General features: G+C 37.4%; 1 protein-coding gene across 1 annotated transcript in view; it reads left to right on the forward strand.

Annotated features, from left to right (window-relative positions):
* The window catches only part of PLXDC2 (plexin domain containing 2), a 407,678-nt gene extending 384,422 nt beyond the window's left edge, over positions 1-23,256 (forward strand). The window contains exon 14 of the mRNA XM_060006184.1: positions 19,153-23,256. Within this exon, the coding sequence (XP_059862167.1) occupies positions 19,153-19,269 (117 nt within the window). The 3' untranslated portion in view covers positions 19,270-23,256. The remainder of the gene's footprint in view (positions 1-19,152) is intronic.
* The last annotated feature ends 1,007 nt before the right edge of the window (positions 23,257-24,263 follow it).

A 24,263-nucleotide genomic window follows, 5' to 3' on the forward strand; every position in this document is an offset into this window, starting at 1 on the left:
AATAGAATAAAGTAACGTAGAGCCAGAGATACAAAGTGCTGTTTTGCCTTCTCCCATGGTTCTCTCAGCAAATGAATTTCTTAAGTTTTACGAAGAGGTGAGGTTGACAAGTAAGTATGTATGATTTCTTTAAATAGGTAGGAGAAGCAAAGCTTACTTGGCACTTTGCACTTAGAAATAAACTCGTTTGTGGTTTTCTTTCTATCTCCATCTTTTTCTCCCTTTCTCTTAAGATTTCAACTATTCTGAGAGCTTTTGGTATAACATGTAAGCTCCAGCCACTTAAAATCACTTCTGCTACTCTGTTTCCTTCCCTCACACTGCAAAGAAGCCTTAGGGAATTTTTTAATATTCTCATTCAAAAATTTTTTCTGAAATTTAAGTTGGCATTTTTCCCATTCCTATTTTATTTCAATCTGTGATCATTAACATCTTCATATTATAATCACTGCTAATGGGCAAAGTACTTTTTTATTCTCACCCTTCTCTTAACTATAGAAAACACAGATTTCATTCACATTGAAACGCCCATGTGCACTAAATGATGCAGCTGAGTCACATTCCAGGCAGGTGCAAATCTGTTTTCCTGACGTAGAACAGAGTGTAGGTCCCCAATCTCGATCAGGAGGAGGTAAGAGGAGAGCGCAGCTACTTAGTTATCTTCCCTCCATGAATCTCCACTTAAGAAAATATATCATCATCTCTTATTGATCTCCAAGTAGTAAAGAGACAGATAAATATCTTCCTTGCCTTCCTGCCTTTATGAGCCTAATATATATGAATATATATATATATTCAGTCATTCATTTACCTCAGCACATAGAACAATTGCCGGTTTTATTTATTTGTCAATGAAAGGTATAAGACTAAAGTATTCTCAGTGATATTTTCATTCAAATCAATTTTGTGAAAGACTTTATAGTAATAAATGATGTGATTTAACAGTAATGAAAAACAAAGTCCTTTAAATATCAAAAGATAGTGCTAATGGAAGTTTCGAGGAAGTTGCTAGTGGTGGTAGCAGCATAAATGTCTTGCTTCCAAAATATCCAGATAAAAACAGACAGAACAACTGGATACAAAAGTCAAAACCTTGTGGGCAGCATTTACAACAAAACCAGCTGACAGCTTACGTCCAAAGTATAAATATGAACCCTCAGATACAGCAGATAATAACAAGCCACCGATATCCACAAGACCTGAATGTTGTCCATATCTGTGTGCAAGGAAGCAAAGGGTAGCAACAAGGTGTCCAACAGGCATGAAAACAGGAGAACCACAAAATAGCCAATAGGCATTGACTAGAAAATACAGCAGGCTAATGTGAGAACAGCAGCAAGAAATGGGAAGGGCAAATGCCACCCTGGTTGCAGGTGAGTGCACGGGCCCTATGTATAAATTTCTGAAGGAGCTAGAGTGGTTCGGTTTGAAGAATTCTTAAAATTGACCTGCCAGGGCCATCTTCCATGACAGTGCCCACGCTAGGACAAAACCCTGGGAGTGGATTCAGAATTGAGTAGGATAGAGACAGCAGAAATTTTAAAAGCAGGGGTCAGGGGAGGTTCTTTTAAAGATATGCAGGGAAACAGAGTCAGGAAATATCAGAGAGCAAGCCATCATATGTTTTTAATACAATTGAAGAACAACAGAAGAGAGAACTCTGAAACTATTGATGTTACTTCAGCCAGTCCTCTTTCTGAAAGTTCAGAGAAACCAAATGTGAATAAAAATAAGCAGAAGAAAAACATGGAGGTGAAATCCCTGCAAAGATACTACAATTTAAAGAGAATAAAGAGCAGAATTATGGGATTGGCCAAAAAGTTCGTCCAGTTTTTTCCATAAGATGTTCGGAAAAACCCCAGTGAACTTTTTGGCCAACCCAATATATCCCTACAGTCAGCGAAAGCATATCAGAAAGACATGCCTTTAAAAATCTACTGAAAACTCTAAAGTACTATTTCAAAACTAGCTAAAAAGCATTAAGAAAATGATGTATAACATTAAAGAACAACTCAAATTGGCATTATATAAACTGAAAAATGTGGTGAACATCCTTGAGAATTAGAAATAAAAGAAAAAATCAGAAATAAAAGAAAAAAATCATTTTGGAAATGAGGAAAAAACTAGAATAAGAGAAGAGCAAATAAACACAATTTTTGTGACCTAGGAGAAGTAAAAGGTTAAAAGAAAGAAAAGTTTAAAATTGAAAAGAACTAAAGAAGGAGATAAAAAAGATTTGAGAGATAATGACAAATATTAAAGATTTACAAAGACCCAACATGTGGATAATAGGAATCCCTAAAGAGGAAAACCAAAGCAATAAATAAGTAAACACAAAATGTAAAAATTATATAAACTATGATTTTTTTTACAAAGTTCCTGCAACTTACAAAAAAAATCTAAATATTGAAAGAAGACAGTGTGTACCTGAGATTATTGCCCCAAAGCAAAACCAATTGGTTAACATTAAAATTTATTTTACTAAAATCACAGGATGATTTTTTTAAAGAAAGAAAGAAAATCCTTTGTGCACTTAGACAAATGGAACACCTGACTTTTAAGGGAATATGAATTAGATAATCATCAACTTTTTGACAGCAATTTTTTAAGCCATAGGAAAATGGGGTAACAATATTAAAGGAAAGGAAATGTAAGCCAAGGTTTTATATCCAGCAAAACTAATTTTCAAGTATAAAGGGCACAGTAAACTATTATTAACATACAAGAGTCTGGCAATGTTGTTTTCATGAGCTTTTCCTGAGAAATCTATTAGAGAAGAGCTTCAGATAAACAAAGTGACAAAAGAGATATCAAACAAGAACTTGTGAACTCAGTTGGCACCACTCAGAAACTTCTGTACACTTTCCCCATATGACTGTCCTTTGTACATTTGAAGGTGGCTATTGCTGGAATATGTATCTCATGTTTCAGCTTCCTCTACCTGACAACGAACATTTTGGAATTGTTTAGAAAATGTTCACAATATTTTTTCTATATGTTTCTCCATTTATATTTTTAAATGCAATTGCTAATTTAACAACTAATATTATATGTCAAGTATACTTTAATTTAAAAAGCAAATGCAGCTGCTAATTTATACATGCATGTTTTAATTTATATAATAATTATACATTATGTATATTCATGATAATGTGCATAATTTATATATGCACATTCTAATCTCCCATTCACTGAGTGTTAAAATAATAATGTTACGAGTAGTAATATATCGTTTATTATTGCTTTTGATCTGGCATATACTGTATTAAGTGTTTTATATTTGTAAATCTCTGGGCCACATATAAGCCACTAAAAAGAGGTAAATTTGAATAACACAGATGGCTAACTGTTCAGCATAATTTGTGTTCCCAGTTCCATAGTAGAGATTTGTGACTGGTGAGTAATTATGCAACTTAAGATTACATTTCCCAGGTTCTCTTGCATCTGAATGTGGCCATATGACTACTGATCACTAACAGTAAGTGATGTGTGCCACTTTTAAGTCAAGGCTTTCAGAATTGGATGTGTCTTTTACACACCTTACATCCTCTTCCATCAACTGGATACACAGTCCAAGAGACTGGAGAAGCCAAGTTGAAAAAAGCCTGATCCATGCATGGAAGGAAGTTGCCTGCCTATAGGAACACTTGTCTTGGACTATTATGTGAACAAGAAATAAACTTCAATTTATTAAGCCATTGAAAAAATTAAAAGAAGGATTATTAAAAGAGAAAATAGTTACCATCTAGTAGATGTAAAGCCACTTAATAAATTCATTAAGATAATGAAGTATCAGGGAAAATCATTGGGCTGGGTATGTTTTGACAAACAACATAATCGCACTAGAGTTTGTTTAGAAAGAGAAGTATATAAAAAAGGAACCAGATGGACTAAAAACCACTGACGATATTGAACAAATTCAAGTCAAAAGAAAACCAAGGCGATAAATATATTGATAGTGACAAATCCAAATGTAAAAGAAATGAAATTATTGGAGAAAAAAACTATAATAACATAAAGTTATACAAGACATATATTGTCTATAAAAATTACAGGAGTACAGAAGAGGAAGAGTAAAATATATTTTAAAAAACTAAACAATTACGTTTTTGAACTTAAATTTTTATTTACCGACTGTAAAATCTATTTAGCAGAATATATTTAGTGTAATTGGAAAAACTGAGTATATATCTATTTTTTTAATGAAACGATTTATGATATTTCAGTGGGACAAATAAGTAACCAGAGGTTATGAGACTTGAAATTATTTTCTATTAACTCTGGTTAGTAGGTGGAACTGACTGATCAGTTCTTTCAAGGGACTGTCTTTAAAACAAAATCAGAAAGACTTCCCTCATTGTATTATTTTAGTTTACTTCTGAGTGAACTTTAATAACCATATAGTAGCTCCAGGGGACAGCACATCTGTCTCATTCATTGTTTTTATCCCCAGGACAAGCACAATACTTACAAATATTTGCTGAATAAATTGTCTCATCTAAAATAATCCGAGTAGAACTTCAATAAACAGAATCATGAAATGACAGAAAGTTGAAGACAGCAGGAAAGTTAAGGAAAAAATCAAATGCAGTGGTTCACAACTTTTGCATTACATATCTCACCTAAAGAGAAATTAGACTTCATTTCCCTGAATAAACATTTGTATACTTGGAAATATAAATAACTCTTGAATTTGCAGCACTGATGTTTTAAGATGATGTAGTAAGCTATTTTTAATGTAAATCTTACTGGTATATTTTAGTTGAGTCATTCACCATGTGTTTTAAATGCATACAACTAATGTTGATTTTAAAATATTGCCCTTTTAAAAATTACTGGCACATATTTATCAGATATAGGGCTAACAGAAGGTTGTAGGCTCACAGTAAGTAGAGTACCAGTGTTTGTCGTTTCTCATTTTCTACATGAGAATGTGGATAACCTCCCATGAGAGGGGAAGTGATTTGCCTGAGGCCTTAGTGCTTGACAGTAACAGAAGCAGGAACCAGTTAAATGCAGTAGAAAGAGTGCAGTGCAAAGAGGACAGACCTTGCATAAATTCTAGCTTTTAATTTATTAACTTTGTGACTTTTGGTCAATTCCTTAACCTCTCGTGTAATCCAACCGGGAATTAAAACCAAATTTGCTGACTCCCAACTGCCTTCATCAGCATAGTGTTAAAAGCACTATTTTTAAAAAAGATGGTCATTAGTCTTAGCCAAAAATTATATAAATACCAAAATTTATTGGAGGTATTCATCTTTTTCCCATTCCTCCCTTGTATTTGTTGGAGAGGTTCATTTATTTCCCATACCTACCCTCCTTTCTTATGCGAATGTTGGTGAGTTGCCCAAATGATAAAAAGGAAGGGAAAAAGTGATTTAGAGTGATCTAAATGATTCACAAACCATTTTCTCAACCCCTGGATATAATACCATTGATTGTGCAATAAAAAGAGTCATTTTTATAGGTTCTAGTTGGTCTATCTCAGACATCTTGATTTTTTTATTCTTTTCTTTCATTTTAAAAATGCTGTGAACGTTGCAGTTACTTCCAGGACTGTAACCTGGCTCACATAGTATCATTCCAATGGTTATCATTACTTCTTTATCACAGGATGTCTTGCACTTTCAGCTAAGCTTTTGTGGAAATTACATGAATCTTTGTAAAGGATAGTAATGAACATCATTGGAGGCTCTAAGTAAGGAACGATTAAACACTGATATTAGTCAGTTATAACATTGTATGGAAACAGTTATGAATGCATCTGTAATATCCCTTCAATTGCTCTCGTACAGCAGATATTCCTTAACATTTATTTTTCTGCCATACTAATGCTATATTGTTCCCCTTTTGATATTTTTATTGAAGTCTAGTTGATACACAGCATTATATTAATTTCAGTGGTACAACACAGTGATTCAATTTTTTATGGGTAGGATCATCATTATTTTTTATTTCAATTTCTCAATTGACTTGAAAAGAGATAGTGTGTATCCAGAATTCCAAAATAAATAGATCGAGTTTCTCGAATTTAAAAGAGATATACCATTATGCAAATCTATTTTTCTATGGTACCTTAAATAGGTAAAAAGTTTGCTATCTGCCTTTTAAAATGTTTCTAAACCTTTTAATTTTATTTAAACATATACAAATTAAACACGTCTTGAAATACCAGTCGAATATTACAGATCTATTTTTGTCCTGGCTTGGTTGATAAACGTTACACTAAATCGTCCCATGAATAGTGTCCAGCCTTGGATTTGATGGCATAAAGCATTCAATTGGGTTGTTTCCTAATCTTGTGATTGAATGTAGACTAAAGCATGCAGTCCCTTTAGGGCAGGAAATAACTCATGATCTGCCATTCCTAAGGTCACGGCTGGTTAGAGTTTAACTCGCCACTTTTCTTTCACCTCACTGAGAAGCAGTGATGCTCCAGCTACAAGTTACTTGATGAGAACAGCCTATTCGGGACCACAGCCAGTCCTACTGTTGTCCAGATCAGCACTAACTCACATTCGACTTTTATGAGAACATTTATGAGCAGGGCAGCATTATCTTGTCTTTTAACCAAGTCACTGGGCACCAGTGACCTGGCCTGTTTTCACACTCAACTGCAAATTACTTTTCCACAGCGTAAACTGCCTGTCTCATAGCAAATTATTACTCTATTTTAGTAGACGACGGCCACTCATGGCAGTGTGGTTCAAAAAATCAAAAGATATTGCCAAATGCATTATCAACATAATATTATAAGCTAATACCAAAGAAGCCTGGAATCTTCTCAGCTCATGTCATGGAAAAGCAATCAAAACTGAAACTCCTATTTGTGAAATGCAATCTGGTAGATGTTCTTAATATCGCAGAGTTGCAACTAGGGGAAACATATAACCCAGTTTATGTCTGTTGTCTGATGTAAGTCGTTACTAGTTCTCCCATTCGCTCTCAGAGTGTCCTAATTTGGACAATGTCATATGGTCACCCTGTATATAATATTTGCCAGCTTATTATATAGGTGGAATCATAGAACATAAAAACTCTAAAGACCAAATAGCCACATAGGAATTTAGTAATAATACAAAGAACATCAACGGTGTGTTCCATGCTGAATAGTTCAGGCAAGCACTGCAAAATTCTTAGGAAAGAGAGGGAGATGAATCAGGGGGAATTTCATTCAAGAGGCAGTATTTGAGCAGAGCCTCAAAAGAGTGCCAGGCCGTGCCTAAGCAAAGAGGAAGGGGAGACGCCATTCACATGGAAGAGGGGTATGTTATGATTTTACAAAAGCATTAAATCAAGAAGGGGCAAGATGGATTGATCTATTCAACTGTATATTGGTATCTACAGAAAAGTACTGGGAGTAGCTTTAATGTGGATGGAGGTCACATGTGACAGGCTTTGAAGAACTAACTACAAAATCTGGGCTTCCTTCTATGGGCAGTGAGCATCAGTGATGTAATAAAGGAGTAGAAGTTGAAAACGGTGTTGGGGAAGGGGGCTGGAGACAGCTGGAGAAGAGAGAAAAGACCTGCCGAGGAGAGCTGGAAGGCTGTCTCGGTAGTTCATGTGTGAGATGAGAGCTGCGAGCTGAATTAGGGTATTAATAGAAGGAATGGAATCGGGCTACTTCAAGAGCCATGCGAAGGCAGAAGATAGAATTTAGCCATTTTCATTTGCTTAAAGCTCTGTGTCTGAAAGTGCTTTCAATTAATTATCTTTGATTCTCAGTGAGGTCCGTAAATGTAGGCATTTGTTATATCCCTGTTTTACAGAGAAAGTAACTGAGAGTCCCAGAAATTAAGCGATTCCAAAACTCCTATAGCTAATTTATGGTAAAGGTGGGGAGAGTATCCTGATTCTTTGAATCGAATGTGTGGGGTGAAGAGAAAGAAGGAAAGATAATTCCAAAGTACGAAAGCTGAGACACGGGGAAATTAAATTTTCTAGCCACAGAATTAGAAACATCAGAGGACAAAGCTAGTTTAGGAAAGAAAGTGATGGGGGTGGATTTTAAGCATGTTTGGTTTGAGCTGATGGTCAAATCACAATTGGGCCTCTTCAGAAAAGCAACTGAAAGGCTTCACTGGTGGCGCAGCGGTTGAGAGTCCGCCTGCCGATGCAGGGAACACGGGTTCGTGCCCCGGTCCGGGAGGATCCCACGTGCCGCGGAGCGGCTGGGCCCGTGAGCCATGGCCGCTGAGCCTGCGCATCCGGAGCCTGTGCTCCACAACGGGAGAGGCCGCGACAGTGAGAGGCCAGCATACCACAAAAAAAAAAAAAAAAGCAACTGAAGATAAGGAATGGATTAAGATAAAGCAGTCGAGTGAGAAAATGTGCAAGTTACAATAGTGAGAATTGAACCCCAAGAGAATAAAGAATGCTACGGGGAAGAGAGATCAGAGAGCTCCTGGCTCCCTTAGGACATGTTAAAATATAGCATTCATAAACCAGGGAAGGAGACAAGTGTAAAAGGTAAAAGAAAAAAAAAAGAAAGGCATAACAAAAGAAAAAAACCCAAGATGCAAGAAAATATACCGTCAAGGGAAGGTATCAAAAATGAAGAGTAGGCAGCAGTATAAAGGGCTCTAGAGGCACCAAAGAATTAGAAGAGAAAAAAGGTACTAACTTGACAAAGAGATTATTTGTCACCCGTGAGGACGCAGTTTCAAGGTAAGGAGCAGACATCAGATTTAAGGGGGTAAAATTGGTGGTGTAATGTGAAGGCAGTGGATTCAGTCAGACATTCAAGAGAGATTTAGTAATGAGGCTACAAAAAAACATCAAGTAAAGGTGGTTTTTTTGGTTTTTTGGTTTTCTGATGTTGAGTATAGGCATAAGGTAAAGAAAAAAACGGATTTTTTTTTTAAGGTGCTTGGGAAGGAGGGAGGGATGAAGTAGAGACAGGATTGAGTAGGAAATGCAATTAACTATGCAAGGAGGAAGACTATCTTTTTATTTCAGGTAAGAAGAAAGGATGAGTAGATATGAAGGCATTAGTGAAGAGAGAGGGGAAAGGGTTAGACCTTAATGGCTTCATCTTCTCAGTAAAAATGGGTGATGAAATATGAGATTGAGAGAGGACAGCACGAATTAGGATTGGATGGAGTCTGGGTGTATCATGAGGATTTAACAAGAGAAGAGTGAATCAATGAGTTCCCAATTGAAAGAGTGGGATTCTGATCTCAGGTGGCCTCGGCCCACAGCTGCTTGAAGCAGGGTTTCAGTTCCTGGCCAGTGATTGAGGTCGGGTTCGCGGCGGTGAGATACCGAATCCTAGCCACTAGACTAGTGGTCAGTGACAAGGCCCTGGCCCTCTGACTTTGCAGAAAAGAATTCCCACAAGGACGGAAAGTAGTGAAACAAGTAAAGTGTTTATTAGGAGGAAAAGAGTACATGTGGATAGACACATGGGGGGGACTCAGAGAGAGAGTCGTGCTCTCGTGGTAGTTTGAATCACTTATATGGGGCATTTCTTCCAGGTTTCCTTTGGCCAGTCACTTTGATTTGCCTGGTTCTGAGTCCGTATTTGGTATATCTCAGGATTCTCCCATGTGTGCACGTGCATCTCTTAGCCAAGATGGATTCCAGCAAAGAGGCCTATGGATAAATTGACATTACGCCCCTTTTGACCTCCAAGGAGGTTTCTAGTTGGGAAGGTCTCCTTGACTTCCAGAATGAGAAATATGTGGTCTCTTGTCTTTTATCTGGGCAGGGCTCAGCCTCTCCAATTTTCCTGCTATTATTGAGTTTCTGTCCAAAGGGGACGAACTCCATTTGCTCAGCCTGGGGCCCATGTATCTCCTGCCTCAATTCTTTGGGGCTGGGTTAACGTGAATATGTAACTTTTTTCTGCAGTAGTTGTGACAGCTTAGGGTCTGGAATAGGAAAATGTAGGAGATGAGGATTTAAGATGAGGATGAGAGAACTTAATTTAAAGGAATTAGAGGTAGTGCAGTGCCGTGAGATGGCCAGGCCTTGGAGGTGGCTGTTTTGAGATAAGATAGAACGAGCAATATAGAAGAGATAAAAGTGGATATTTTCAAAACGACTGAGGAGGAATCCTGAAGAAGAGAATGTTGAAGTTATTAAAGTTGCTGGAGGAGATAAAGTAGAGGGGAAAAACAAAGCGCAAAAAACCAGTGGCAAGCAGCCGGCAGTCTGCACTGAGAGTTTCATTCTGTCCTCTCTCTTCATGTTCAATCTTCTCATGAAACCATCTCTGATGACTCAAATCCAAAAGACCTCTTTCCTCCAAACTCATAAAATTTACTTTTAAATACTTTCAGCACATACTTGACCTTATACTGAGTAATCAAATCCCTTGTCTGCATTTTTAGCTTCAAGTGTATTCAAGCTTTTGTATGCAAATACCTTATTTTCCCTTAATATACTTTAAATGCCTTAAGCTTAGTGTTGTGTTTTACATATAGGTGCTTAAATAGAAATTTTATTGGCTGACTGAATGCAGTTATATCCACATGAATGCGCTAATAGTCACTATTAACCAGTCATTCTTATTTGGGGCAACAAAATGCCCAATAATGGGTTGAAGTCAAAAGAGGAAAAAAGTCTCTGTGTGCTGAGTCTCTCACGGGGCATAAACTGTAGAAGATCTGTGCAAGTCTGTACGAACACTCGTGAATCTCCTTGTGCGTCACACTTTGCTAGACATGGTAGATCAATGCGGAACCCAGGGTAGGGCTTTGAGGGCAATCTGCCCCAGGTGCAGGTCATGAGGGGGCGCATTGTCTATAGAGAATGGTATAATTACAATAGAACTGACTAAAAAAGGTGAGATTTTTATTATCACTGTGTACCTGAAATTCTAAATTGTGTTAAAAACTTTTGCTGATCTAAGGTCTGAAGAGTTGATTCAGTCACTATTGAGCTTTACTAACATAGCATATATGTAAACTTCAACTGAGCACAGTTTTCTTACTTTTCCTTTGATGAATATTGTCTTCTACATGAAACTTAATTCAGAGAACTCCCAGCTACACGCTTGGCGCCTCACAGCCGACTCAGCTGCATGCATTCATTTAGAGAATAAATGAATTCTTTTGAATCATGACTCCATCTGGAGTTCCTTGTACGTGTTCAGGATCAACGGGTCTCCAACCCACAGAGTACTACACGCATCTGTGTTAAAACAGTAGATTCAAAAGAAAGAACAATGGCACTATGGTTGTAAAGACAAAGAAAAAGAACTTGGGTTACTTCAATTCTATTATTGCAAAGTGCAAATCGTTCTCTGAATCTGGTCCTCACTCATTTGGCAATATTCCCTCGTCTGTCTTTTCCCCCTTTTTTCAGAAACACATTGTCATTTGCATCTTCCCTTTTTGTACAGTAATATTTGTTTTGTTTTTTATTTGTAATGTCTTTTGCTGGTGTGATTATGTCTATGAAGTTCAAAACAGGAAGGTTTTCAGTGTCTGCTTCTTTTCTGGCCATTATTATTATTCATTTCCTTTTCTGATTATGACTGAAAATAATGTTGTCTTGCAGAGGAGGCAGACGTTACAAAAAGGATCTACTCCAGATGTCAGGTATCTTCAGTACACCACTGCCACAGCTATTTCAGAGTTGAACAGATATGACTTTGACTCCAAGGACAGATACATATAGTACATGTATGCAACCACATAAACAACCACAACGTGTGCTAAAATGTGACAAGAGATGTAGCTAGAATATCAGGAAATGTCTCAGACAACGCAGGAGAATGAAAAGTAACTTCTCATCTGTAGGTAGGAATCCAGAAATCTTTCTCAGAAATAATGTGAAGTGGATAGTGTTTGTATAAGTAAAAATGATGAACTAAGTGGCATTCCAGTTTAGGGGAGAACCACAGGCCAAGGCTCGGAGTAGGAAGGCATGGGATGTAGACATGGAAAGTGGCTCTCAACCCTCACTGTGCATCTGACTGACCCGAAGAACTTTTTTAAAAAATTCACCTGCCTGGGCCCCAGCGAGAGATTCTAAATCAGTTGGCCAAGGTGGGCTTTGACTTCAATACTTTTGTTTTAATCTCCCCAAGTAGTGTTATTTTTAGTCATGTCTGAAATCCACTGGGCTATTAAAAACAAATGGACATTAAGTGTTTGAGCTGTGTGATTGAAAGATCTTTCTCCCCATATTAAAGAATTTGTACGTAATTTAGGAGCCAATAGAAAATCACTTAATTTCATTTTATTTTTTAATTTTTATTTTATATTGAAGTATAGTTGATTAACCATGTTGTATTAGTTTCAGCTGTACAACAGAGTAATTCAGTTATATCTATACACGTATCTATTCTTTTTCAAATTCTTTTCCTATTTAGGTTATTACAGAACACCAAGCAGAGTTCCCTGTGCTATACAGTAGGTCCTTGTTGGTTATCTATTTTCAATATAGCAGTGTGTACATGTCAATCCCAAACTCCCGACCTGTCCCTCCCCCTTTAAGAATACTTTTGCGTTTGGAAAATTATGTGAGTAATATGATGATTTTGTTATTCCCAGTAAATAGCTGTTCTTCACATGCTTTGGGACAATTTTCATCTTGGGCATATATTAACTATGGTTGTATTAACTAATTCTTCAGGATTATCCACAGCACAGTTCTAGAATGAAGGCAACAGACCACTGGCAAGTCATAATTTTAGGTTGGAAAAGGGGCAACTGCAGGACAGTAAAACAACTTCTACATGAGGAAAAACAACCAAAATAGGATGAGTAGAGAATGTGTAAAAAAAAACACCCAGAAATAGAGTTACAGATGTAGAAAACAAACCTATGGTTACCAGGGTGTAAGGTAGGGGGAAGGGGTAAATTGGAAGATTGGGATTGACATATAAACACTAGTATATATAAAATAGGTAACTTATAAGGACCTACTGTATAGCACAGGGAACTCTACTCAGTACTCTGTAATGACCGATATGGGAAAAGAATCCAAAAAAGAGTGGATATATGTATATGTATAAATGACTCACTTTGCTGTACACCTGAAACTAACACAACACTGTAAATCAACTACACTCCAATAAAAATTTAAAAAAAAAAAACAACACCCAGACTTTGCTTCACACAAGAATTATTGCTTAGAATTCTTGGCCACACCAAAAGATAGACAAATCCATTTGAGTTACTCTTTTTAAGAAAAAAGTGACCTACAATTCATGAAGCAAAGAGACACGGCCACAAACAGGAGTCATTTATTTTAATTAGATTGCAAGTTTGGCCAGGGCCCAGAGCCATTATATTGTGTTTTCCTATGGATAGGTTTGCCAAATCAAATACAGGACACTTAGATAAATTTTAATTTCAAATAAACAATGAGTAATTTTTTAGCATAAATATGTCCCAGGAAGTATAGTTTTAAAAAATTACTCACTGTTTATCTACCATTCAAATTTAACTGTTGTCCTGTAGATTTATTTGCTAAATCTGGCAACCCAGATTTATAACTGAAAGTAACCTGTGTTGAAATAATATTCAACCCAAAATGAGATTAGAGAATAATTTGTACTTAGAAGTATGAAAAAGAGAGAAGATTCCCTTCCTCTGGACAGTCAAAAGTGATCAAAGCTAAATATGGAAAGGTTGACCCAGTTGTATGAACACATCAATTTCCACAAAGATCCACTGGAGACTCAAGGAAAGTTAAAGTTCAATATTTTTTCCTCCCCCCACTTGTAAGGACTGCTCCTGATTGCAGAGACTGTAGAGAAGCATTTCCCTTGCAGTTGCAACTGACCAGTAGCAGCAGCATCACCTGGGACCTTGTTAGAAACACAGAGTCCCGGGCCTCTCCCCAGACCTGCTGAATCAGAATCTGCATTTTAACAAGATCCCTTGTGATTTGTATGCAAGTGTGAGAAATGCAGATTTCATTCTATAGTTTCCAAAAACATGCTCTAGAAGGTATAGGATCCATAGCTGCCCCCCCCCCGCCCCCCCCGAGGGCTCAGGGAGCGTGTGAGCAGGGTTCCCTCCATCACAATGAAGAGAGACCTATACTCTGAATGATCCTGTTTGGGCTTCCAGGTAAAATTTCACTGGGACAAAGGGTCTATGGCTTAATTTTTTTTTTAATTAGAAAAGAAAATCTTGAGAAAACAATCATCCAGTTCATTTCATTTTCCAAATGGGGAAGCTAAGTAACAAAACATGGGACTGTGCCTGAGTCTTGTGCTGGGAAGTGACGGGACCGAGATGCTGTCCGTGCCTCAGGATGCCAGCCTCTTTCCACTTCCTACTGTTTACTGAAGAAATACTAGAAATTTCAGAACAACTGCTTGTCAAACGCCATCAGGCACCACAGGTGTCTTCTAGCTGGGCCTTGAATTTCAAAATTAACCCCTTGTCTTTCACACTCACGCCTACTAACTGCCTTTCAAGGGTTCATCTAACCCATAAAAAGCACTATCCGCTTTGCTCTCCGAGCTTGAAGACAGGTCTCCAGCTGCAGTATTGTTTACACTACTAAGGGAGGGTACCCTGCAGGTTTGCTTGTGGATATTTCAGCTAATTATCTTGCCACAGACCATTGAGACAGATCTGGATGACTGTTCAATTAATAGTTCTGAAGGAGTAATTAGGGAGAATACCTGCTTTCACGGCCCACCCCAGTGCCAACATATCAGTGTGAACATTTACTTCTGAATTTGATTAATCGCATAAATAATTCTCAGAAATGAAATTAGAGATCACCTACGCATTACACCCAGTCCTGTTTTAAGGCATGACACCCTGAGTCTCTGTAATGAATTAACATTACAGTCTGGTTCGAATTTTTCCATTTTCAGCATAGATCCTGCTGTGTTAGCACGTGACCCTGTGCCCCCCCCCCCCCCCAATCAGTTTCTGTAACCATTTGAATTAGCCATTCTAAAAAGAACACAGATTTGGACATGTCTCAGCCTCAAGAAAAAAGTATTAAGTGCTGGGTTGTGACCTGTCCGTCATACTTCATGGCACAGCCAGACATGATGCCCATTCTTTGTCCATCGGATAGATGTCTCATATTATAGCACCAACCTTAAAGATTGTTCTATGAGAACTAAACATGCAGTCATTCTGTGGAAGTCACAGAACTGCCCCCTTTTGTCATTTATATAAGGAAATCTCTGAACAATTGCAGATTGACCTAGGAAAACGACGTCAGTTAGGACTAATTTACATAGATTTCCTTTAAATTTAGGGATCCTAAAAGTTAGTGCAGGAAGGCAGGAGGGACAATGGTCAGGAGAACCACGACCCAGAGGAGTTTTTAAATAATTTTTCTCTCCGGTGTTCAAGTCCGTTATCTCAGGGAAGCAAGCATAAGGATCCTACAGTTTTAGAGGACAAATCCTCAGATATCATTTTACAGATAAGGAAACAAAGGCCCAGAGAAATCAAGTGATTTATTTAAGATCATATAATTTATCTGTGATATGTGAAAGCATTCTAGAAAGGAAGCAGAATTTTGGTAAATTTATGACTCTGGTATTTTTAGGGCTAGAATTGAGATATCAAGGAATTGTAAAAGAATGTAAAATCGGACCAAATGTTTAAAACCCCAGCTGCATGACATCTATTAGATTTCACTGTAAATTTTAACATATTATTATGGGAAATACCCTCTATTTTCATCTGGTCAAAAGTTCTAGGAGTAAATATAAAATTTTCAGTTTTGCACAAACAGGAGTCTTGAATAATTTTGTAGTTGGATTATACCTATTCTAGCTTGTTCATCTGTAGAATGCTTACTTGAGGGCTTTATTAAGTCTTACCTCAATGTATCCCTTTCCCCTGAAATGGCTTTTATCTCCTGTGTGGAAACCATGTTTCATACCTTTCTTTGGTCACATTTCCTTCAACATGGCTTCTAGCACCATGTTAGACATTTCAGGTGTTTTTAGTAAATAATTTGTGCATTCTCTTTGGCCCAATAATTTTATTCCCATCAGGTTAGCAACAAAAGTATTCACTGTAACATTATTTATTTTATCAAAAAATCTGGAAAAAAATCTCAAAATCAAATTGACTGTATAAATCATGTTGAGTTATAAGTAGTTTGCTCTACAGACACTTAAAATAATTTTGTAGAGGGATAGTTCATAAATTTTTTCGTGCTCTTAATTGGAAATAAAGGAGTCCATAAAACAGTATTTGCAATGATTTAATGTTTCTAGAAATGCATACAAGTGATGTACACTGATAGTTGAACCAAATTATGTGTGGGTGGTAGGATCTCTAGTGATTTTAAATCTTGTTGGGGTATTTTTTTTTTTCTACAATGAGTAGTGGTAAATCAAAAGAAATTTTCTTTAAGGATATGCAGTTAATTCAGAAAATAAGTCTGTGCTGGGTTAACAGAGGAAGCTCCATTGTCCAATACTTTGGTACTTTCAATTTTGAGAACCTCTGTGATGAGTCCACAAAGAACATGATAAACATTATCAATAATCCTTCAATCTTTTCACCTAAGAAAATTATTAACTTAGTCATTCTGACTTATTAACAGAATCCTGAAGTTGTTGGTAATGTTATAGTTTAAGATTGAAATAAAAATAGAGCCATGTTCACAAATTTCAGATAGGTTATACACGAACTACTGAATTTTAAGAACTAATTTCTACAGCGGGGAGAATTAACTTTGGACGTAGACAGATCTCATTTTAAATCTTGGACCTGCCATTTGCTAGCTTTTTAGGTTTGTGCAAAAGGTAAATGATTGAGTTGTACACATTAAATGAGATAGTGTATGTAAATTACCTACTAACTGCATGAAATACGGTTAAGAGCTTAATAAAATATAACTTTCACAAGCATCATCATCAACATTCTCATTAATGGCGCTCCTTTTTATTTTTTTTATTGGATAAATTTGAAGTTGTGTAAATTTAAGGCATACAGCATGTTACTTTGATACATTTATATATCGTAATATGGTTGCTGTTGTAATGACATTTATTGCATTACATACTTATAGTACAATATTATTTAATACCCATTACAAGCGTATACCCTTAAATTCCATCAATCTTATCTCCCCACCCCCCCATTGCCTGGTAACCACTGTTTTACTTTTTGTTACTCTTTTAGCTTTGACTTTTTTAGATTCCACACATAAGTGATATCATACAGTACTTGTCTTTCTCTGACTTGTCTCGCTTAGCATAATGTGCTCAAGGTCCATCCATGTTGTCACAGATGACAGGATGTCCTCCTTTCTCATGGCAGAATAATATCCCACTGTGTATATCCCACTCTATATACCACCTCTTCTTTATCCGTTCATCCACTGATGGACATTCAGGTTGTTTCCATATCTTGGCTATTGTGAATAATGCTGCAATAAACATGGGAGTGCATTTATCTCTTCAAACTCCTGTTTTCATTTCCTTTGTGTATATACCAGAAGTGGAATTGCTGGATCATCTATTTTTCACCTTTTGAGGGACTTCCCCATTGTTTTCCCTAGTGGTTGGACTAATCTACACTCCCACCTAGTGCCTAAGGATTCCCTCCCGTTCCATCACATCCTCGCTAGCACCTGCTGTCTGTTGTCTTCTTGATGATAATCCGCGCTCCTTTTTCATGGTCACCTGTAGCACAGCGTCTTCATGTGCTGAGTTGTAAACTTGTGCTGCTTCCCAGGGCTGTACTTGCCCGCTGGACCCCCAGGCCAGGTGGGCCTTGGAAGGTGGGACTTCAGAACAGACTTAGTGGTGCTGCTTCACTCAGAGAAAGACAGGGCAGCTGTGCCCTAAGAAGCCCAGTTGTGAAGTAACTGAAACCAGAGTGGGGGTTCTAAAGAGTGAGCCTGTTGGCATTTTCCCGCAAACAGGAGTGACCATAAATTACAGGGTCCATCTCCCTAGAAACGATTAGTATATTTCCACTGATGATGATTTTTAGTTCCAACAGACACGCTATTTTGCCCTTTAGCCCTCTCAGGTTTACCTTCTTCTCTTGGAAAGTAAAGATAATTCAGTTTCACTTGCATCATGGGACCTAATCAACTAATAAATATAAAGCATTCTGACCACATAATGTTGTATAGACAGCACATAATATTATTAGTAGGCAGGATGCAATGACCGTGATTGGTATCTTTCCAGAAGGTAGAGCTAATAGTCATTCCTGCCTGATGTTACAGCCATTAATCATGACAGTGGAATGTAATTGGCAAATCTAGAAAGCTGCTAAATGCCTGTATATCTACACTGATATTTAACATTTTTCACATTGAAATGCCTTAGATAGAAATAAACTTCCTTTAATATTTATCGTTTTATTTACTCCAAAATGGCAAGCACTCTGATAAATGGAGTAATAGTTTCTAGTGTCACTGTGGCCGCGAAATGCCTTTTAGTGTCTTCTGCTCCTGGAACTTAATAATTCATTTTAGCACTTCTATTTGTAAATCACAGAAGGTTTATTTGATGGACCCAGTGCTGGGGAGAAGTGTCAATACAGATAACGTGTATTTTAGGACCAGTGTCTACATGTGCAATTATTTACATAGGTTTGAGATTGTCTGTGCCCTCTGATGTTGGATTCAGTTTTCAGGGCACGACATCTGTTAATTTTCAAACACAAAAGTCATCTATGGGAATTCTTAGCTTAATATTAATGTGATCGATCTATTAGTTTTTGTTTTGTTTTGGAGGGAGGTTCTTTTTGCTAGGAAGTCTAGCACCAAATTTGAAGCATACTTCTAAGAACTGTGTAGAATTTTATGGCTTAAGTTTTTGAGTGAATTAATAAGTGAAATGAAGTGATATCATTATTAACTTCTAGAGAAGGGAAAGCGTCAGTGGCTATACATTAAGAAGACTTGTTTTTTATGACCGTTCACTTTTGCTTAGTTATATTTGGACCCTTATGGAGTCTTTTAGACATAAATATACATAAGGCATAAACCATGCCTTTGAGAAGCTCTCAGTCCTGTGGGGGGAGGTACGGCCAAGGCACTGTCACCTGGGAGGCTCTGGTACTTCCATAATGGAGAGTGCTTTGAGCATGTATAATGCCAACCGTGGCAGGAATGAGATCATTTAATATGTTACTAAATTTAAATCGGAAGTTCATCTAAAATATTTGGCGAATATATTTTTCTTATGATATGACCATCGCCCTGGTGTTCACTATTTTACATTTCCTGTTTCAGAGACGCCCAAGCAGATGGCCTGCGATGAAGTTTCGAAGAGGTTCTGGCCATCCTGCCTATGCTGAGGTTGAACCAGTTGGAGAGAAAGAAGGTTTTATTGTATCAGAGCAGTGCTAAAATTTCTAGGACAGAACAGCACCAGTGCTGGCTTACAGGTGTTAAGACTAAAAATTTGCCTATACCTTTAAGACACACACACACACACACACACACACCACACACACACACACACACACACACACACACACACACACACACACACACACACACACACACACACAGGAGCCCTAAGCTGCTGTAGTCAGAAGGAGATGAGATTTCTGGACAAGCCCAGCCCAGGAAGGGTTAAAAAATAAAAACCCTAAAACTTATAGAGGATACCTATTACCACTGAACGTAGAATTCCCTAGTGGAATGACCTCTATAGTTCACTCAGCACATCTCCTGTGGACTTATCAGAAATATGACAAGATTACAATGCTGTTGGCTTAAGGTGCAGGGTTGCAAAGGGATCAAGACAAAAAATAATAAAGCTTTAGTTCACGAGGGATCTACACCTTGGTTCAAATATTCTTCTCTGATAACTGTGTCCCACAGCCTGAACCCATTCACTCAAAAGAGCAATGATGAATATTTCAGTTTGCTGAGAAAAGGAGCTGATGCAGGAGCAAAACCAAACACAAAATAAGAGGTTTTTCTGTCTTTTCACCAGACATGTGGCTAAAGGGTTTTGTTTTTCTGGTCTAGACCCACCTGTTCCAACAAGTTCATCACTTTACAGGATGAATCTTTTACCTGTCCTGGAGGTTCTGACTCCGCCTCCGTCTTCCTTGTTCTGGTTGCCCACTCTATGAGCAGTGACAGAATCGCAGCCTTTTAGCTAAGTGTGAGAAAGGAGGGAGAGGCAAAGGAGGCTTCTGGTTCCCCTGCCTCAGAGTTAAACATCTGATTTGTTTTAAGAAGTATTGCCTCCACCGCCCACTGTGAAGTCCTACGAAGCCACAGTTGCTCTTGGCTGAAGGAAACAAAAGGAAACAATACGAAGAATTCCTTAATCGTTTTTGAGGCAAAAACGTTAAGGGATTCTAAACACATGGGGTTTTTGTTTCCGCTTTTTACTTTTTGCCGTTTCAGTCCGAAAGGCCCATTTCATTGTCGATTCCAGTCTAAGAAGCCATTCAAGGCAGCACATCCCTGGCGATAAAAAGAAGGAAAGAACCCTGCTGAATCATACAGTAATTTTCTTTAAAGCACATAGTAGTTACATAAATATATATATAAATATATTTTTGTTTATAACTAACACAAGGCAGGCTCTTGTGACTCAGTGCATTTTGTCATCAAGACAAAACAAATGCGAGATGCATTACTGCATACTTCCATAGAGTTGTAAAATAATCCTTAATATTAGAATATTTTTATGTCACTTAGCAGAAGTGGTTCAATTAGTTGCAGTGCCCATCATTTTCCTGCCTATTTGATCTGCTCTCCCATTCATATCAACCCCTTTCCCTCCCTGGTGAAATAAAGCAGATGCAAAAAGCTCCTTAGATGGATCTGTCATTTGCCTCATAATCACAGTCCAGATTTTGAAACCTCCCCATGAATGAAGACAGGAAATTCATCCCTGGAGGAGGAAAGTGGTTAATATATATATTGAGCTCCTAAAGTTTAAATTCAGGTACTGTGTGTACAATTTCATCAACATCTCGACCCATGAAACTTATGTCTTGTGCCAAGAAGCTATTGGTTTCTGTAGGGTACCGTGTCCAACATTTGCAGATTCAGGTATCAAGAAGCAGAGATGTCTCGTAAGCAGCACTTTACTACCAACTTAGCATCTATACACATGTCTACATCGAATGACATCAGTCCACTGACAGAGTATCATATTTTATCATCACAATTGTCAGATGTAAACTTATGCCATTTTCCATCAAGTATATTTTGCTTTACATTTTTAAGTACCTGATGAGGGTGATAATTTTTTCCTAACCTGCTTAGATAATAATTGCAAAACAATTGACAAGCAAGGTGATTGAAGGTTGTGATGACAATCTCTCTGCTATAGCTACGTTCAGTTTATAGGAAATAACCCAACTTATTTCTTGTGGAGTAGGTTTGGTCAGTTAGCAATAACCAAATGACTTGCCAATGTAACTGGTGCAACGGGTACTCTACAAAGACATAAGGAACACATAGACGATTCCTTCTAGGATAAGATGATGCTTCTTTCACTGGCTTTTGTGTTAGGTGTGGCTTCCAATAGGAGATGATTGACAGTTATATAAGTCATGCATATATATATCCAACTCCTTTTGCAATTCTTTGAAGTAGTAATGTTATCTTTATTCCTTTCGAAGCTCGTCTTCCATTTTCGATTCAAAAACATCGACAATTCTGTAAAATAACATAAAACTCTAAATTGTTCAATGAACTAGAGCACCCAGTAATAGGGAAAACTTTTCAGAAGTAAAAAGGGCTGCTGAAGTGTGGAAAAACTTCCCAACCAAACCCAAAGTTAAAGGTGATAAGAGGTTTCTGTTGTTTATGAATCTTTTAGTGGTAAGGAGGAAGGCTGGCTGAATCCCTTTTTTTCATGAAACTTTCATTCTACTCTATATCTCTGGTTTGTTCTTCGTGCCCATTTACTGCAAAGGAAGAACAGACATACACGAAGTTTCTGGAAAGTCAGAATGGACTCTGATGCTTTGGACTTTACATATATTATGTATTAGAAAGGGTGCATCTGTACATTACTTAATATATTATGAACATAGTAGAGAGAGAATAAAAATAATTTTACAAATTATGAATAGCAGAGAAACACATACAACGTTCTGGAGAAATAGATAAATGGTGCTACAGAGGAAGTTAGTTATTTCATCTTAATTATTTGTAAAAACATTTAGGGACTAGGTAAAGATACTAAAAGTCAAAAAAAATCTCTTAAGCCAACACTTGACCCCAGTGTTGGTTTGTTTATGACAGGTTTGGACTTCAAGATATACTAACAACTAGAAAACTAAAGATAAATAATAAAGTACAGTTTATCCCCCATTATTATTTTAGTTTGAGATACCTAGGGCAGTTGCTCATCTCTCTCACAGGGAGCTTCTAGAATGTGCTGTCCAATATTATACCCATTAGCCAAGTGTAGCTCTTTAAATTAATTAAAATTCAATAAAAATAAAAATTCAGTTCTTCAGTCACACTAGCCCTATTTCAAGCACCCAGTAGTTACGTGTGGTTCATGGCTACCATATTGGACAACACAGAACACTCCTGTCATTGCAGAAAATTCTACTAACACTTCTGTAGAGGTCTTTCCTTTTAACACCCTCCCCTTGAAGAAAAGGAGGAGGAGAAGAAATAGATTTGATAGTTCCTGGGCCTATCTAAGCGTTTTTGCTCGCAGAGAGGCAGCGTAGAGTAATGAAAAGAATCCCAGCTGACGCAGCTTTGACTCTCCACTATGTTATCTTGGGAAAATCACTTTAACCGCCATGAGTCTCAATTTGCAAGTTTGGAAAATAAAAATATTTTTGTCCTGTCTTCCTTGCAAGGTTATTATTATGTAGATTGACTAAATGTATAGACTTCTAAAACTTCATGTCAACAGAAGCCATGGAAAGCACATCTGTTGGTCCAGTACCAGCACAGCTTTGTATTCCAAGGGAAGAAAGTCCATCAATCCTAAAAGCATTCAAAGACAGTCCAATCAATACAGTTCTTGAGAAAATGCCAAAGGAGAATCCGCTCAAACCACACAGAACTGCTTAAATTCTTTTCTTCCTGTATTAATATTTTCTCTTAATATTTCCTCGGCATGACATCAGCCTCAACTATCCCTCCTCTCCCACAACAAAGTCCCTGTGTGCACCCTTCCTCTGGCTCAGCTCTCTATTGTACAGAGCCACTGAGCCTCTCTAGTTTCTTCTGATTTCCCAGTTTTCTCTTCACAACAAAGGGAAGCTCAGGAGCTGACCAGCAGGCTTCTCTAGAAGAAAGTACCTCAAACAAATAATTTCAAGTATGTGTTTTATCCCTATAACACAAATGTAAGGGGCTGTCACATTAAAATATAAAAATACGTGGAACTTAATTTTAAATGTAAAAATTTGCAAATGCACACTATATGAAAGGAATAAAATAAATTTAAATGTTGCTGATCTGTAGATAATATATATTCTCAGATTAGTATGATTTATTAGTTTTGGCAAAAAAATCTCATGTTATTTCCTCATTCTGAGGGAGTATAAGTTTGGTAATGCCCTTAGTGTCTATAGCCCAGGGCAAAAAAAAAGTTTTGCTGGAACCCATGCCGCGGTTGAAGACACTTCTATGATAAGAAATTAATATTTAAGTAAGACTAACTGAAAAATAGATGCTATGGTTGAGGCTTCTTCCTCCTATGAAATGTTATTTTGCTTTGCATTTCTTCCAGCATTTTTTAGATATTTTATTGTGATGTGTTTTATTAATTCCCAAAGATTGCTCTTGTTTTCACTTTCCCAGCCTCCAGCTTTTAGCATCAGCATCTATATGCCAGAATCACTGGAGGTCATCTCATCCGACCTCTTCATTTACAGATCAGAAAAATTGAGGCCCAGAGAGATATAGTAATTTTCCCAGCGTCAGAACTGGGTCTTGAACTTAAGACTCCTGACTGGTTGTTTTTGTTCCAGTTCCCTTTGCCTACAGCCCTTCATCAGCATTTAAGGCCAGCCAAGCAGCATAGACAGCACACTCTACCTAAAAGCAAATTTCATTTGCTATACTGACTCTCTGTTCTGTCTTTGATAGAGAACATTGGACCAATATTCCTCCATCATGTGTGTGTCTTAGGCGTGGTACCATTTTATAACAGCCAGTAATTTCAAGTTCTGGCTATTTCAGAGTCTTCATTCAGTTTTGCATGTCCCTTTCTTTCACGCCTACCTGTGGCCACCTAAGTTAGCAATACTATCTTGTGCCATATAAAATTGTACTGCCTTTGTTTCATTTCTTCCCAGACGTACCTGAAAACTAATAATCTTCATAGCAGGTTTTCTTACTACATTATCATAATTCATTTGAACCTAAGAAGCTTTATTGAGCAAATACTATGA

The sequence above is a fragment of the Delphinus delphis genome, chromosome 2, assembly GCF_949987515.2.
Source record: "Delphinus delphis chromosome 2, mDelDel1.2, whole genome shotgun sequence".
Taxonomy (NCBI): domain Eukaryota; kingdom Metazoa; phylum Chordata; class Mammalia; order Artiodactyla; family Delphinidae; genus Delphinus; species Delphinus delphis.